General features: G+C 39.7%; 2 protein-coding genes across 3 annotated transcripts; both read right to left on the minus strand.

Annotated features, from left to right (window-relative positions):
• Window positions 1-1323: 1323 nt before the first annotated feature.
• On the minus strand, window positions 1324-6729 carry LOC116325560 (UDP-glucuronosyltransferase 2C1-like). Of its 2 annotated transcripts, none has more exons than XM_039612492.1 (3): window positions 6578-6729; window positions 3200-3252; window positions 1324-2953 (listed from the first exon to the last, which is right to left on the minus strand). In XM_039612492.1, the coding sequence occupies exons 1-3, from the start codon at window positions 6583-6585 to the stop codon at window positions 1389-1391; spliced, it is 1626 nt and encodes a 541-aa protein (XP_039468426.1). In that variant the 5' UTR covers window positions 6586-6729; the 3' UTR covers window positions 1324-1388. The 2 variants fall into 2 exon arrangements, with proteins under 2 accessions (XP_039468426.1, XP_039468423.1); XM_039612489.1 differs by having other exon boundaries at window positions 1324-3009.
• Window positions 6730-7200: 471 nt separating this feature from the next.
• chrna5 (cholinergic receptor, nicotinic, alpha 5) lies at window positions 7201-14238 on the minus strand. The gene is made up of 8 exons (XM_031746421.2): window positions 14105-14238; window positions 13635-13769; window positions 11297-11448; window positions 11028-11072; window positions 9102-9211; window positions 8688-8865; window positions 7906-8601; window positions 7201-7741 (listed from the first exon to the last, which is right to left on the minus strand). Exons 2-8 carry the CDS (start codon window positions 13717-13719, stop codon window positions 7583-7585), a joined length of 1425 nt encoding a protein of 474 aa, XP_031602281.2. The 5' UTR covers window positions 13720-13769; window positions 14105-14238; the 3' UTR covers window positions 7201-7582.
• Window positions 14239-16702: the final 2464 nt, after the last annotated feature.

Raw genomic sequence — 16702 nt, forward strand, 5'->3', positions numbered from 1 at the left:
GTTTTACTTTGGCAGCCTTCTATTTGGGAGATTTCCCCCGACATTACCTAAAAATGCATCCAAGGCTCAGACGTTTTTTATATAACCATTTCAAACTATCTACAGAACAATCAGCTGTGCTGCATCAAATAAGAAGGCACACACACAAATTATTTATGCAACTCCAAAACATAGTTTGTGTCACTATAACACAGATGAGAACAGCACAGGGATAAACCTGCAGGTCTGACAGCAGGTGTGTCACTCAGCGTTTACACTGCAATCTGCCTTTGGTGGCTTTAAGGCAGCAACTGTGACGTTCACTAGTAGAACTGACACACAAAACAAAACAACTACACCACACACTAACTACACAAGACAACACACTAACTTGAGACTCCAAACAGGGTAAACGTCACAAATCTCTCACGTATCAAAAACACTCTCTCTCTTTCGCTCACTCGCTCTCTCTCTTCCCTTTCTTCCCAACAACCAAATACCACATGTTGGCGTATCATTTTTTAAGTGGTCGACATGGTACATTTTTCCACCAATAGGGAAGGAGTGTTTTTTCTTTTTCCCCCCCAAGCAAAGCGTGTTTGCTAGCGCTCTCCATAAAAACGCAGTTTTTACCGTTTCTTCCCAGAGTAAACGCCACTGTTTTATTCAGAACCCCCAACAAAAAAACATCGGTTTTACGTGACCTATCAACACAATTTAAAAATTGGTATACAGTTTGAAGTCCCACGTTTGACCCAAGTTGAAATGGAGACTCTGGGTCCGTCGACCCCAGAGGGTTAATCAGAAAGCCTTAAGTTAGCTAGTTATGTATCGGGCTAATGTTTAAAGCGTTCACTTGAGTAAATTAACTCATATTACTGCTAAGTAATGTTAGCTAAGTTCACAGCATATTCCATGATAGCGCTGCCATACTGCATCACACTCAGTGCATTTCAATCATTTCTCCAGCGAGTTTGATAGCTAGCAAAATAATAACCATAATTTAAAAAAAAATAGCATGTGTAACGTACACGTACTGGAAAATTATTTACTAGGACTCACCTATCATGCTACTGGAGAACGCAAACTCCGCCATTGTTGTTTTCCATCAAACACTCATTAAAACAGCAACCTACAGGTATGTTAGCGCACTCATCCCCGACTGTCCGAGGGAGGGGCGGGGTCACATATTGGAACAGACGCAAGGCAGCCCAGGCGGGGACATTTTGCTTTTACATTTTGTGACTCATTTTATTTCTCTATCTGATAAGAAAACTATTCAATCATAGTTATTTATTGTGAATGAAATACAGTTACATTCTCAAGCACTTTTAAGCACCACATCTGAAATTCAAGCACTTTCCAAACCTTGAAAAGACGACATTAGAATTCAAGCATTTTCAAGGATTTCAAGCACCCGTACGAACCCTGCTATTAGTTTTTATTTTCAGGCATTTTTCAAGACATACCAGCCTAAAAAACACAAGAGATAAAAAAGTAATTATTGCAGCAGCAGCTAGAAAAGACAGTACTACATCTACAGAGTGGTAGGAATACCAGGGCATTCTGTAGGACTCTGCTTTCAGGTGAGCTGCTCCTTTGTGCCTCATGACAAACTCTATCCAGAAGAGGGCGTTATCCAGTGGCATTACTGGCTTATCTCTGTGCAGCCTGGAAAGTCTCTGCATGTTCGCCCTGTAGGAGGGATCACTCAGGACTTCCTCTATGGCCTTCAGAAAATTATCATCTTTATCCACAATGGCTAATGTAAGAATTTTAGCTGCTCCTTTTTCTTTCAAGCGAAGCAGGTTATCATACTGGTCAAAAAACACAGGTAGACCGACAACTGGAACTCCATGATAAATAGCTTCCTGGACTCCATTTGTTCCTCCATGTGACACAAATAGTTTTATTTTAGGATGTCCTAAAAGGTCATTCTGTGGCATCCAATCAACTAATAAAGTGTTATTACCCAGAGCATCTGGCCTGTCACCTTTATACTTCCAGATGACTTTCTGTGGCAGTTTAGCAAAAGCTGCAGCGATCTCATTTGTTATATCAGCAGGAAGTTCAGTCACAAAAGTCCCCAGAGACATGAGGATGAAGCCATGCTCTCCAGAACTCTGCACAAAGTCCTCCAAGTGTTCGGGAAGTGGTTCTGAAGGCTTACACTGAAATCCTCCTATATAAATAACATTCGGCATGGTCGGTCGAGGGAACTCGAACACAAAGTCCACTCTCATGAGCCACAGGTCTGCGCTGTGTAATAAGCCACTATATGTAACATCTGAGCCAAAGAATTTATTGCAAACAGCTTGATACTGAGGGCGGATTAAAAATATGTCCTGTGCTTGCCAGATGACATAGCAAATTAGATTTTTGACTCTCTGTATGAAAGTCATGCTGTCTGTCAGTCCAGAACCAGTTACTGGGATATAAGATAATGGAGAAGGCGCAATGGCCAAGTGTCCCTCCCCACTAGTTGCGAATCGTACATTATAGATCAGAGGTAATTTCAGAACATGAGCGATTAATATGCCTGCACCCCATGCTGGGTCAGTGAGGACTAGGTCATATTTGCGCACCTTTAAATTATTCATCAAGTTTTCATCTTCAAGCATGACAGTAGCCATTTTGCATATGATCCCATGCATATCATACATGGCATTAAACATTTCAACCTGCAAACTCAAAAAGCTAAAAACCGAGCTTCCCCCCCTTTCAATGCTAAATACCCTTTTCAGAATGAGGTTAAGAAAATCTTGATTAAAAACTTCAACAACAGGAACTGTGATTGGTTTGTAGTGCGGGAAGTCATCTTTGATGTACCAGCTTTGATTGGTTCGTACCACATCGACAGAGTGTCCCCGAGCATGAAGAGCTTTGATCATGATGTCCATGTTGACCCAGTGGCTTCCTTCAAAAGGAACAATCAAAATCTTTCCGCCGCAGCCAACTCTCCACAACAAGATCACTGCAGATATAAAGAGAAGAAATTGTGTTGCATTTCTAGTTGAGGTCATCTTCAACCTAGAAGAAAAAAAGTCCATCTGATTCACTTTGGAAAAGTAGAAATAGATAAATCACTAACTTTTTGCAGCATGCTGGTTTTGTTTAACAAAGCCAAATTCAGTGACCATACACACACACACACACACACACACACACACACACACACACACACACACACACACACACACAAGATTGATCTGTAACATACCTGTTGTACATAACGTAGCTCCAGGCCTGTGTGTATTGATGTGTTGCTTAGCTCTAAATGAGAAATATCCAAGGTACCAATGAATACAAGATTGCAAAATCCAAAAATGCTTACACAAGTGGATTATGGATAAGCTTTCCTTTGAGCATTTCTTCAGAAATGGAGAAAAATGTGGAGAACAATGAGGCCTTTTTGTTAAAGTGGTGTATAAGATCCAATGAATGCTGTTGAAGATTTCCTTGTAATTTACGTCTCTATAGCATGTATCATTTATTGGTTCACATTTGCACTCTAGTCTAGTCTCAACATCCTGCATGTCCCATTTCTCTGCCCTCCTGTCAGGAATTGTCATTCACAATTTTAAAACAAAAACAGAGAGAAGAAGGAATGTGTAATGCCTCACCAGTAATAATGTATGGCTCTGTGAGTGATATACTGAATACAATATACAATCAGTTATAAATACAGATCAATTCAATGCCCAGGAATGCTAAGACATCATGTAAAAGAGGAATAGAAATGAGACAGTGACAATTACCCTTCGTGAAGTCACTGTTGAGTGTATTAACAGTTTTTTTAAAAACATTTTTACACCCTTAATTTTTGCACATTCTCACATTTTCACAGAGAAAATAAAGTCTTACAGTATGATAAGAGGGGCACCACAATTTCAAAGTATATATTTAATTTGGGTTTTAAACTGAGATATTTATAATTGAGCTATTTGTATGCATCATTGCATTTTGTAACTTTGTAATATATTGTATAGTTTCATTTAGTTTAGTCAGTTACTATCTTGGAAAACATAATTTCTTAATGGATTAATAAAGTATTCTGATTATGATTTTAAACATCATTTTAGTATTCTCGTGCTACCTAGTGTCTCTTTGTACCCCGTGCTTTTGATAATGCAGTGAAACTCGTACTTAGATTTTGTAGCAATGGTATCTTATATTTATGGTCTACATTTGGTAAGGTAGTAAAAAGTAGCATAATTAAATATGTTGTTTTCATTTTAACCTACAGTGTGTTAACAGCACTGATTAGGTTAAGCTTGTTTTATTTTTGTTTTTACCCTATTCATGCACCAACCCAAAAAAGTCCCATTATCTCTACAATAGCCTACAACTGACCACACACAGTATATGTGGTCATAGCATAGTTGATCGTTCAAACAGGAGTAACTTGACGACAAACTGCAGCTCTTCAGAAATACACTACTAACAGTACGTCTACTTTCACCGCCTTTCACCTTTTTTTCTTCTCGGATTCTTTGTTTAAGACCATTTTGTGTTTTTACTTTCTTTTTACTCAGATACTTGTGCTAACTAATCCTTTTTCACCTGCATTTTTAGTTGTCCTTATTCCTTACATCATTTACCCTTCTCCAACTTTGTTTATTATTTCAACTTATAGTCTCTGTATTCAAATCAAATGTCACTCATCAATAGGCTCACATCGCTGTAATGTGAAAATACGGCCATGCGGGGGCAGTGCAGACTCAGCTAAAGGCTGGAGACAAAAGCGGTCTTCCTGGTGTTTCAAATGTTTCCAGAAGTGAAGTAAACGTACCACCTTTTTATTCCTTTTGGTTAGAAAAAAATTATCTGAGGTATGAAAAATCAGTCATACAACAAAAACAATCTAGCAAGATCTCCTCAAATAGCTTTTAATTCTGTACTAAATTTCAGTGAAATAAAAACATCCCGTCCCTGAAGCGTCTTTTGTGCTCCGACCATGGATTGTCTTACAGCCTCCACAAAGTATGCAGTAAATGTCCTCAGGGTGAAAGGAAGTGCTGTGAAATTCAAGTCCTGGCAAGAAAGTCTGCTCTTTCCCAAAGAGGGCGAGGTAGAATGAATAGACGAACTAAACTATTTAAATTACAATGTTTCCATTTAAGGACATGACTGACCCACATGCAGTCAGCATAATAATAATTGTATCTATTGTGGTTATCTAACTGTAGCCTTCTAAAAGGCGCAAAGAAATTCAAGGAAATTAAGGAGGAATGCTGATCTTTGATTTGCCAAGACGAGCTGTTCTCTTTCACAATCGTGCACCTTGTCAGATTTCGTGTTTACCTGCAAGAATAGCTGTTTTTAAACTATTAATGAATCTGACATTGCTGATAGGGCATACTGTGTAAAAGTGAGAATCATGATTATGTTCTACAGTTCAAAAGATCATCAAAAACTAGTACACAGTGGCGTGTCTAGAAAATTTTTGTTGGGGGGGCCAGGTGGGGGCACAGATTTGGAGAAGGGTGGCAGATGTAATTGGCAGATAATGTTAAAAAAAAATTCTACCAACCGTTAACCATAATTCAATAACCCTATAAACCTAATAACCGAATGCGCTTTTAACTCTTATTAGAATGAGATTTTAACCACTACAGTGCAAAGTTTTTAGATACTGTGTTGATAAAGTACAAGAGATACAATCAGTGCTTTGTCAGTGTTTATTCAGCATTCAAGGACAGCAATATTTGCATAGTATTTTTACTGACATATAGTGCACATATGTTTTGGGCAAAGACATTTTTGAATATTAAAATACGAACATTTTTAACATACAATTGGCAAATTAGCCAGTGCCAATGCAAAACTTTATCTGCCAATTTAAAAAAAAAGATAATCTTCTCACAAACTGGTGTTTGACTTTGAAACAGGAAAAAAGAAGCTCTCTGCTTCTGGTTGTATTTTAGCCTTCTTAAGGAAGAAATTCTCAATATTTTGAGATCTTTTCTATTCTTTTATCTTTACTGGTTGGCCCTCAAGTAATAAAGCAAAAACTTATGTCACAAACAACAACTTTCCTGATGACTAGAAGTCAGGGATGTCAAATTCTGGCCCTCATGGGCCCCTATCCTGCACGTTTTAGATGTTACCTATACCAACATAGCCAATTCAAATCAAATAATCCCCAAACACCTAGTTGTGCACAAGTCTGTAAATGATTCTTTAAATCAGCTGTGTTTAAGTATGGAAACATCTAAAACTGGGAGGACAGGAGCCTTGAGAACCAGAACTGCACATCCCTCCATTGAACATGGCACAGCCATTTCATGGGGTGATTTACACTCTATTCATAACATGGAGCTGGCAGATAGGATAAGTAATGAGAGAAATTAGCTAGACCGCACAGTGTAGTGTAAGTGCTGCCTTATGGTCAACTTTGGTAATATTGATGTATAAAGAACAACACTGGCTGATGATGAAATACAGTCAGCTGGCATGGTGACACTGCCAGTATTAACCTGCAACCAAATCTGCAGCTCCATACAGCAATGTTATGACTTAGATTATATCTTATAACTCATAACTCATTGTAATTTCACCGAAGTTTACTAAACTCAACAAACTTAATATTACTTACTGGGACATTTATTCTCTCCTCATTTTCTTTCACCGAAAAATTGTTTTCTGCGGTGCCGTCTTTCGTGCTTCGCTCTCCTTCCTTTGCTAACGTGATGCTCATAGCGCAGAAGCCGATGCTGCATTCACTTACACTCGAATCCCTGAGCTTCACTGTGAAAACATAATCGTACATTTGATATTTGATTGAATTTTACTGTTTTAGCTTCGGGGTGGCACCTGGGATGGCCAGTCTGGTTGAGGGGGTGGCCTGTGCCCGCCCCGCTGGACACGCCACAGCTAGTACATACAGCTTAGCACACAAAACATGTCCCAGTGCCTTCATGGGGTATGTTTTTCCTCATGTCCTCATGAAGGGATTTATGGGAATCTCTGGGATTTGTTCGTGCCATATTGTATTGTGCTTTTTCCAGAACCAACAATAAATCCACTCGATGATGCCAGTAAACAGACAAGGCCAAATGCATGTATCATATTGTACTGTTATTTATTTATATGTGAAATGTGGACAGAAATGCAGATGATCTTCTGTAAGTAATATTTAATCTCAAATGCAGAATTTAGATTAAAACCAAATTCATCCTACATAGTAATTATGTATTCTGCTACACACTAAGTCTCATATCATACTGTTTCCTTAAAGATTTTTAAGGGTTTTTATGTTTCAGTTGTGCTTTGTTGAAAAATATTGTTCATCATAGACACATTTACAAATTGATAGTATTCAGTATATATGTCTACTCTGAGTACATGTTTGTTCATTATTCCAGTATCAATCAACTATATACTGAAAGCCTACATAGGAACAATACATGTTATGGATTTGAGACAAAGCCTGTTTCTCTCCACTCTGCAAACAAGGCACCCAAAGCTGTAGCTGTGCAGCTCTGGCACACCTATAGCAAACAGAATAACCCCGAGCAGGACTGCAATCATATCTCAAATATGACTATAAGTAGCTGTTTATGTGCTTTGCTTCAATTTGTGGTTAGTTTAACCGTGGTTATTAGAGGATACTTCCAGCATGGCTAGGGACAATGATACTGGCCCATTTGTAAATAACTGGGATGAAGAGGAGAGCGGAACCAAGGACTGACACCAAGAGGAAGGCCCACAAAAACATTCGATCCAGAACCTGGGCTACAAACTTCCAGTCTTGAACAACCTGCAACAGAAGAAGCACATGACAGTCTCTATATCCTTAATGGTTATGGGCAGACACATATATAAGCTAAGTCAGGGTAATGAATCTGTAATTTTTTCCAAGTTTACAGTCTTTGTTATAATTTGTGCCTTTGTTTCACAAAAGAAAAAACCCTCAAAACTCACCTCTCTGACCTGATTTTCTTTAACCACATGCATGGTAATGTAGCGAATAGACTCCAAAGCAGCTTCTAGGTTGTGTCGAGTGTAGAGGAGCTGCGTGAGCTCAGGTGTCGAGCTCTTTATCCCTTCCAGTCCTACCGCTTCTCTAGCCCTGGCTACTCCAGCTGTGGCATAACGATCCACATGGCTGCGCATGCATAGCAATTTGGGAAGTCGATGCAGGAAAATTTTCCTCACCCAGGGTGCCATACTGTGATGTGTAGAAGAAGAGCGGTGGTGGATGTTGATGGCAAAGACAGTAATAATGATGGAAAGTGTGACAAAGATCATGGTAAAAACCAGGTACTCCCCAATGAGTGGGATTGCTTTTGAAGAGGAGGGGATGATCTCCTCAATGACCAGGAGGAAGACAGTGAGCGACACCAGCACTGAGGTGCAGAGAGAGATCTTCTCACCACCATTTGAAGGCAGATAGAAAACAAGAATGGTAAGAAAGGACAAGCCAATGCAGGGAATGATGAGAAAGAGGGTGTAAAAAAGAGGCAACCTGCGGATAATGAAGAAATAAGTAATGGTGGGATAGGAAGAACTGCCATCAGTCCTCAGGCCACGGCTGCCTGTGGCTTTCACTATCTCCCATTCACCATTGTCAAAATAGTCCTGCTTGTCTACGTGGAAGTCCTCCAGAATTATGTCCACCTATTTAATCAAAAAGGGAATCTAATTAATCAGTGTTTATTACAATATTAATGTACTGCAGATGTTGTTGTATAATAGAAATTCACCTGGGAGCCATCATAGGTCCAGGAGCCAAACTTCATTGAGCAGTTCTGGAGGTCAAAAGGGAAGAAGGTGACATCAATGGTGCAGGCTGACTTGTAGTTGGCTGGTGGTGTCCACAATATTGTGCCATTGTACTTCACAACGGCCTTGGTGATAGTTCCCTCAAAGCGTCCATCAGAACTATTAAGAAAAATATGCCCACATTTTAGCTAATAGCTTCTTTAAGAGTAAATGTTTGAACTCCTACAGCATCCAGAACAACAAGTTCCTTTACTCCTTCATTTTAATCTCCCCACTTTTTTTTCTTTGCTTGATATACAATGAAAATGATTTGGAAAATTAGGAAAATGTAAATAAAAAAAAAGCTTTTGATTATATCTTTTAATAACCTATTTATATACAGTACAGTGACATACTTATCATACAGTACAACGTCCGGCAGCCATATCCTGTCTGAGGGGACACGGATCGATGTAATGCCCAGGTATTCATCGGGATTCCATCTGAGTTTCATGTCAGTCCATTCCTACGTGAGGGAAAATAATCAATTTACCAATTAAAACCACAACTAATCTATCAATGGGTTGCTAAAATACATATTTTACGTATTTGAAAATTCATAATTCATTCTTGAAAGTCAGTTTTTATAATCATTTCATGGCACCTAAGCTAGTAGGTGGCTGACTTAGCTCAGAGACTGTGAAAAAGGAGGAACCGCTAGTTAGAAGTGACAACAACTTGGTCTTCAGACTAGAGAAATTTGGTAGTGGTGGCAAAGAAAATGGAAAGTGATAAGGACTGTAACAAGATGACTGGATAGTAGAAAAAAGGACGGTTACAAACATCTGGTTTCCCTCAAGCTATCATGATGGAGGGAGATGACAGCACAACAAATCCTGTCTTTAGGTAATTTGTATTTGGCTGGTAAGAGGTTCTGAGAAGCTAGTTTGGTGGTAGAAATACGATCCAAGCCATAAGTCCTTGCCAATTATTATTTAACCAGTTAAGAGATAAAACAAGGAACCATGAATACACTAGGAACATGGCTCCATAGAATGAACTGCTAAGTCAGTTTTATCTGGCAATGTACCAGAATATTATAAGCAGGCGTGCATCCAGGCTCCCCTTACGAAATCAGGTTTATAGGGTGTTAGTATAGCTTGCTGGATTGAGAGTGTGACTCATATGCCTTAAGGCTAGATTCAAATCTGCTTTGGGGCATTTCCCACATAACTTTCCTGGTTCTCTATCCCAACTTTCCTGTCCAGTCTATGCTGTTCTGTTATAATACATCCTAAAAAGCCAAAGCAGCCATTCCCAGAGTGAAGAGTGCTGTAGCCCATAAACGGTTGGTTATAAACTGCTATTTCTATCAAGTTAATACAAAGTGTCAAGGCCCATGTGTGACCCACCTGTCTCTGGCACACAAACTTCAATAAAAGACCACTAAAATTTAATATCACAATCTAACCACCTCCTGTTACCAGTTTTAATTCACTTTTATATAAATAAATCAATTTATATAAATATGACTTAACTTATTACTGAGGACCACCTGTAGTACCTTTGCAGTCCACCAGTGGGTCCAGGCCCACACTTTGATTTCTTGCATTCTTCACTAGCATTAATGACCAGATACCCTTTAATTTCTTACAGCTGAACTCACATAAAACTGACATCCTTCTTATTCCTCCCGACTATATTCCCAATAGTGTGATTTCCTGCTGTTGGACAACTAATGCCTGAGACTAACTATTAACAGTTCAATCTTATTCTGTACAGATTATAAATAATCTGTACAGAATAATATAAGTGAGTGCTACAGTGAATAATATAAGTGAGTGCTACAACTCTTTTAGCAATGCAGCTGTTTTCCATCTACATTTAGTACAAAACATGGCAGCAAAGCTACTCACAAATACTGAATGCAAGAAACATTTTACTTCAGTCCTTGCAGAGCTACACTGGCTTCACAATTCCTGCAGAATCCAATTTAAGACTGTATTGATTACTTTTAAATCACTACATGATAGAGCTCCACTTTATATCTCAGAATACTTAACTCTTCATTAAGCAACCAGATCTCTCAGATAGGAGAATCAATTGCTGTCACAGCTTCCACAGTCAAGCCTTAACACAAAGCTGGTGAGTACCTTTACTGTTTTGGCCCAAAGACTGTGGAATAAGCATCCTCCTTTTATTATATGCCCTCTTTTTATTCACGTGCTTCAAGTATTTTTTAAATATTTCTTGTAAGTTTAGCTTAGAAAGGTGCTATAGAAATATTAATGGCGCAACATGATGGTACATCATTTTGTATGTATAAATATAAAGGTACTTGCCTGTTTCATCCAAACATTAGTTGTCATTAACTGGTTTTTCTCATCCTAGAATTGTAAAACAAATTTTGTACAAAAAACATTCACATTTTATGTTAAGTGATACATACATTATATTTTTAGAGAGCAGTGACCAGAGAACAGAGAGAACAGAGCAGTGATTTAAATGGCATTTAATCTATGAACAAACTATTTTATGTCCTTTATACGATTTCTTGGTAACACATAGACAAACATTATCACAGTAATAATCAGTGCTGCTATATACTCACCACATCAACTAGCTGGGAAATAGCTAGTCCAAACCTCACACGGATTGTCTGGTTTAGGTATTCCACTGGACGAACCCATTTCTGGTAGTTTTTAAAGAGATATTTGAATAATTTGTCTTCTGCTTTTGCGTAGGAGGAGAGTTTTGGAATACCTAAGAGATGGAAATAGAGAGATAGATAGTTTTATGTGTAGCACTTCTGGTTATGACCCCTGCAAACCAAAGTTAGGAACCAAACTCATACTGAATATATAATTAAGACTACTACAACAAATGAGAACGTATGAAGCCTTTACCATGAGAGCCAAGCATGGTGGACAAACCTTTTCTATTAAGCCTTTGCTATTGGAGTCATCAAAAAGAAATGTATTTTTGAATATAGCATTCAAAATACTTTTTAGTGTTTAGCTGGGATGTTCTGGGTGATGTGCAATGTTTTTTTTTTCTTTCAGGGGACCAGTGTGTAAGATGCCATCAGTTAATGTTTGCAGAGTATAGCCTCAAAAAGATATCCAAATAAAACATTGCAGTCAGACTGTGCTTCATGCACGTGTACTAATGAAATGTATGTCTGCAATTTAAAATGTAATCAGAGAAAGCACTGCAGCGATTTGGCTCAGTTCCTATTTACTTTGTACCATTCCTTCACTAGTGTGAGAACCTGATATGTCTATACACCTTCCTCATCACATCACTGCACTGTGAGTCATATGCAGCAACGATCGTAAATAATGCGGACATTCTCATTTGAAGGATAATTCTGTTCAATAAAAGTCACTGCTTACTAATGTATCCTGCCATCTTTACTGCATATATAACAAAAAGTAAACATAAGATGTGAAATTTTAAATATAACTTGAACTTGGACTGTTCACGGTGAATTGTGGAATTGCTGTTGATGCCAAATTTTAGGCAAATAATTTTAGGCAAGAACATCTTTGGGCAAGAAGTTTTTCTTCAGCTGACGTGTTAAAACACAAACAACTACAGAGTGCTAACATACACTAAATGTGTTTAACAACCATTTTAATTCATCTAATCCTAGTTTGTTCACTATATAAACTAAATTTCTTTATAATTAAAGCACTTACAGACTAGGTGGCATAGAATGCGGTCATGACATTAAACCAATTCCACCACATTAAGGGTTCAACTGTTTTACAACTGCTGCATCGCTTTGCTGTATCAGAATACCAGTACAAACAAGAAGATTCTTCACCTCCATGGTAATAAACTCAGTTTATGGATAGTGAATGTGGCTCCGAATCTACCACAAGACTGACCACAAATATATGGTGTCACTCTCAGGCTGTGTGGATCAATAAAGACAAGGCTTCAAACAGCCTCAATCAATGACTGTGTGATCAGCAAATTCATCATCTCTTGGAGCTTCTTCTGCACTATCACCAGCATCCTGCTTCGGTAAAAAAACAAGCAGGAGAGTCTTCTGGATTCTACATTCATCACTGATGATTTATTGGTAACCGGGGAATGTGCTCAGTCATAAATGAAGTAGTATAAAAAATTTAGTATGTCCTATGAGAAAAAACCTGGAGCTCATTCATTATCAGTGTCAGTAGAAATGATATTTACACCTAAATACGGCATAAAAAATATTTCATGTTAAATCATTTACTCAAATCAATGCTACCTGCTGCTTGTGCAGTAGGAAGCATCTCAAAACACTAAATATGTTATGCAATAAACATGGAATATATAATGTGAGATGCTGAGGATTCCAGTGATAAATTCTCTAAAGATCACATGTTGCCTCAGTCAGCAAATATGTAAAATATCAATAACAAGAAATTACAAAATAGTAGACAAATAAAGTATATTTGTATATACTTTAATGATGGCAGCAGATCCTTTCTTCCCTCCCGTTGGAATAGTTTATATTATTATTGTTCCTGTCCTTTCTCACCTTCTACTGTTCCTCACCTGCCCACTAATAAACACTACTAAGTTAATTCTCCAAGAGTGACTTCAGTTTCTTTTGTCATAACCAAAGGTAATCTTTTCCATCCACTTATCCAATTAGCATGACACAGACCCTCTGTTTTCAGTCAATAATAATGACTGAAAACAGAGTGTTAATGATTGAAGTATTAGGCGAAAATCAGGTGTCATAGTAATATTTGATATTTGATCAGTAAGAGGATAGCTAACTTGTTTTTCCAAACTCAGAGCAAAAGCACAAACTATAATATTTTATATTAACGTGCTGATACGAGTCACTCCTTGTAGCTGAACTCTAATCACTTGCAAATTTTTTTCAATATTCTGTTGAAAACTCTGCTATTCTGTCATCAGGCATTCTCAGGTCTTAAAACACTCACGTAGTGAGTGGCACAGGTAGCACCAGCACACCAATGGCAGCAGCAGTGTGAGAGAGGTGGCTGCCCCTCCTGCTCTCCACATCATATCAGAGGTGGCACTCGATCCACACAGCTGGTACCTTGGGCATCCCAGAGCTGGAAAATAAAATATTCAAAACAATAGTTATTAAAAACGGTGGCTTCTTTATACATCTGAGTAAATAAATCTTGCCTTGGGTAAATGCTCAAATCCCAAGTTATTCGTCTTTATTAAAGCCGAATAAAATCTTATTTAGGGATTTCAGGGGAAAGGCTGTGAAAAACAAATAAGCATCATCTACAGTAAATAATAAACTGCAACCATACTTATAACATCCAGAACAACATCTGCATAAGTCAAGAATATGTTCTACCCTCACCTTGCTAAGATGACCCTCTGCAAGATAAAAATTACATTTTAATATATGAGCATGCAGCTGCTGTATCCATACCTGCTCTGAGTCTGTCCCATTAAGAGTGATTAACAGTGGCTGTGGTGATAGTTAGTGTCCAAACAACAGCGGCAGTGCTGCTGTACTGCTCCTCCATTACATGCAGGTTCTTTCTCTCGCCTTACACAGATGCTGCTTCACTCCCTGCTGCCTCCAATTGTGAACAGGCAACGCATGCTCATCCCCTCCTCCTCCTGTTCCTTAGAAGAGTCCGCCCCCAGCCCCCAGCACCATCACCGTTTTCCATCCTTCCCGTTTCTCTAACATTCTCGTGGTCACTAATAACAGGCAAGAATAATCGCATCCTCCATGCAGCCACTTCATTGCTTCTCCACAGCAGCTAATGGTAAGCTCTGCCACTGCCACTCTGCTTTGCATCTAACTAACAGTTTCCAGATCATTACCTGGTGTCCACTGCCACACATGATACTGTATTTTGTGCCACTGGTTCCCCCCACAATTCTGTGTCAATATGTTTGCTTCCATGGTGACAGCATATTGTGGGATGCAGAAACGTTAACATGCAAGGGGGAAGATAATTATTAACCAAATTCTGTTGGAAAACCAATTTCCAAAGTCAGTACAGCATATTTACATTTTACTGTCATATGTTTTGTTTTGTAAAATACTACATTCATAATAAAACACAATTTTGTGTGAGTATGCAGGGCTTATGTGTGTAAAAGCAGTCTTGTTATTTAGTATTATAACGCATTAAATATAACCTATTATACTTTTCATAGCATCTGTGAAACGGTAATGATATTCTGAAAAATATCAGAATTTGCTGTTATAAGCAAATCTTTACAAAAAAATCAAATCCTGGAAAAAAATATTTCAGGATTTGCAGATGAGCAGAAGACATTCATCTCTTGCAGTTATTTCACAGTCAAATTTTTAGTATGTGCAATAAACCACCATAGATGCACTGACATGCATCTACATAGGTTGCAAATTTAGAAATGATCAAACCTTATTAAGGTCACATAACATTTACATTACATTACACAGAAACAAATATAAAATCGAGAATTAAGAATCATTCAAACAAAATTAGCCTCCTCAGCCTCCCTGGGAAAGTCTATGCCAGGGTGCTGGAAAGGAGAGTTCGTCCGCTAGTCGAACCTCGGATACAGGAGGAACAATGCGGTTTTCGTCCTGGTCGCGGAACACTGGACCAGCTCTTTATCCTCTCAAGGATACTTGAGGGTGCATGGGAGTTTGCCCAACCAGTCTACATGTGTTTTGTGGACTTGGAGAAGGCATTCGACCGTGTCCCTCGGGGTGTCCTGTGGGAGGTGTTGCGGGAGTATGGGGTGTCTGGCCCATTGCTACGGGCCATTCGATCCCTATACAACCGTTGCAAGAGTTTGGTTCGCATTGCCGGCAATAAGTCGGACTCGTTCCCGGTGGGTGATGGGCTCCGCCAGGGCTGCCCTTTGTCACCGGTTCTGTTCATAATTTTTATGGACAGGATTTCTAGGCGCAGCCAAGTGGCGGAGGGCTTTCACTTCGGTGGCCTCAGAATCTCATCTCTGCTTTTTGCGGATGATGTGGTTCTGTTGGCTTCATCAGGTGAAGGCCTCCAGCTCGCACTGGAACGGTTCGCAGCCGAGTGTGAAGCAGCGGGAATGAGGATCAGCACCTCCAAATCTGAGGCCATGGTTCTCAGCCGGAAAAGGTGGAGTGCCCACTCCAGGTTGGGGATGAGTTCCTGCCCCAAGTGGAGGAGTTCAAGTATCTCGGGGTCTTGTTCGCGAGTGATGGGAGAAGGAGCCGGAGATCGACAGACGGATTGGTGCTGCGGCTGCAGTGATGCGGACGCTGCACCGGTCCGTCGTGGTGAAGAGGGAGCTGAGTGTAAAAGCGAAGCTCTCAATTTACCGGTCGATCCACGTCCCTACCTCACCTATGGCCACGAGCTGTGGGTAGTGACCGAAAGAACGAGATCGCGGATACAAGCGGCAGAAATGAGCTTCCTCCGAAGGGTGGCTGGCCTCTCCCTTAGAGATAGGGTGAGAAGTTCGGCCATCCGGGAGGGGCTCAGAGTAGAGCCGCTGCTCCTCCACGTCGAAAGGAGCCAGTTGAGGTGGTTCGGGCATCTGACAAGGATGCCTCCTGGGCGCCTCCTGGGTGAGGTGTTCCGGGCATGTCCCACCGGGAGGAGGCCCCGGGGCAGACCCAGGACACGCTGGAGAGATTATATCTCTCGGCTGGCCTGGGAACGCCTTGGTGTTCCCCCGGATAAGCTGGAGGAGGTGGATGGGGAGAGGGAGGTCTGGGCTTCTCTGCTTAGGCTGCTGCCCCCGCGACCCGGCCTCGGATAAAGCGGATGAAGATGGATGGATGGATGGATGGATGGATCAAACAAAATTACAAAATGAATACAGAATGACTTATCCGTTAAGAAATGTAGCTTCAATATAAACCCTTTAATGCACAACAAAAAGAATCTTCATAACTAATGCTTAATAGTCAGGATGTAAAGTATAAAAACATCTTTCCAGATTATGCAGATTATTTTTCATAAAACACACCAACACTGCATCTGAAGACAACAAGGATTAACGCCTACAGACTGTGCTGACAAAACACTGG

The sequence above is a fragment of the Oreochromis aureus genome, linkage group 1, assembly GCF_013358895.1.
Source record: "Oreochromis aureus strain Israel breed Guangdong linkage group 1, ZZ_aureus, whole genome shotgun sequence".
Taxonomy (NCBI): domain Eukaryota; kingdom Metazoa; phylum Chordata; class Actinopteri; order Cichliformes; family Cichlidae; genus Oreochromis; species Oreochromis aureus.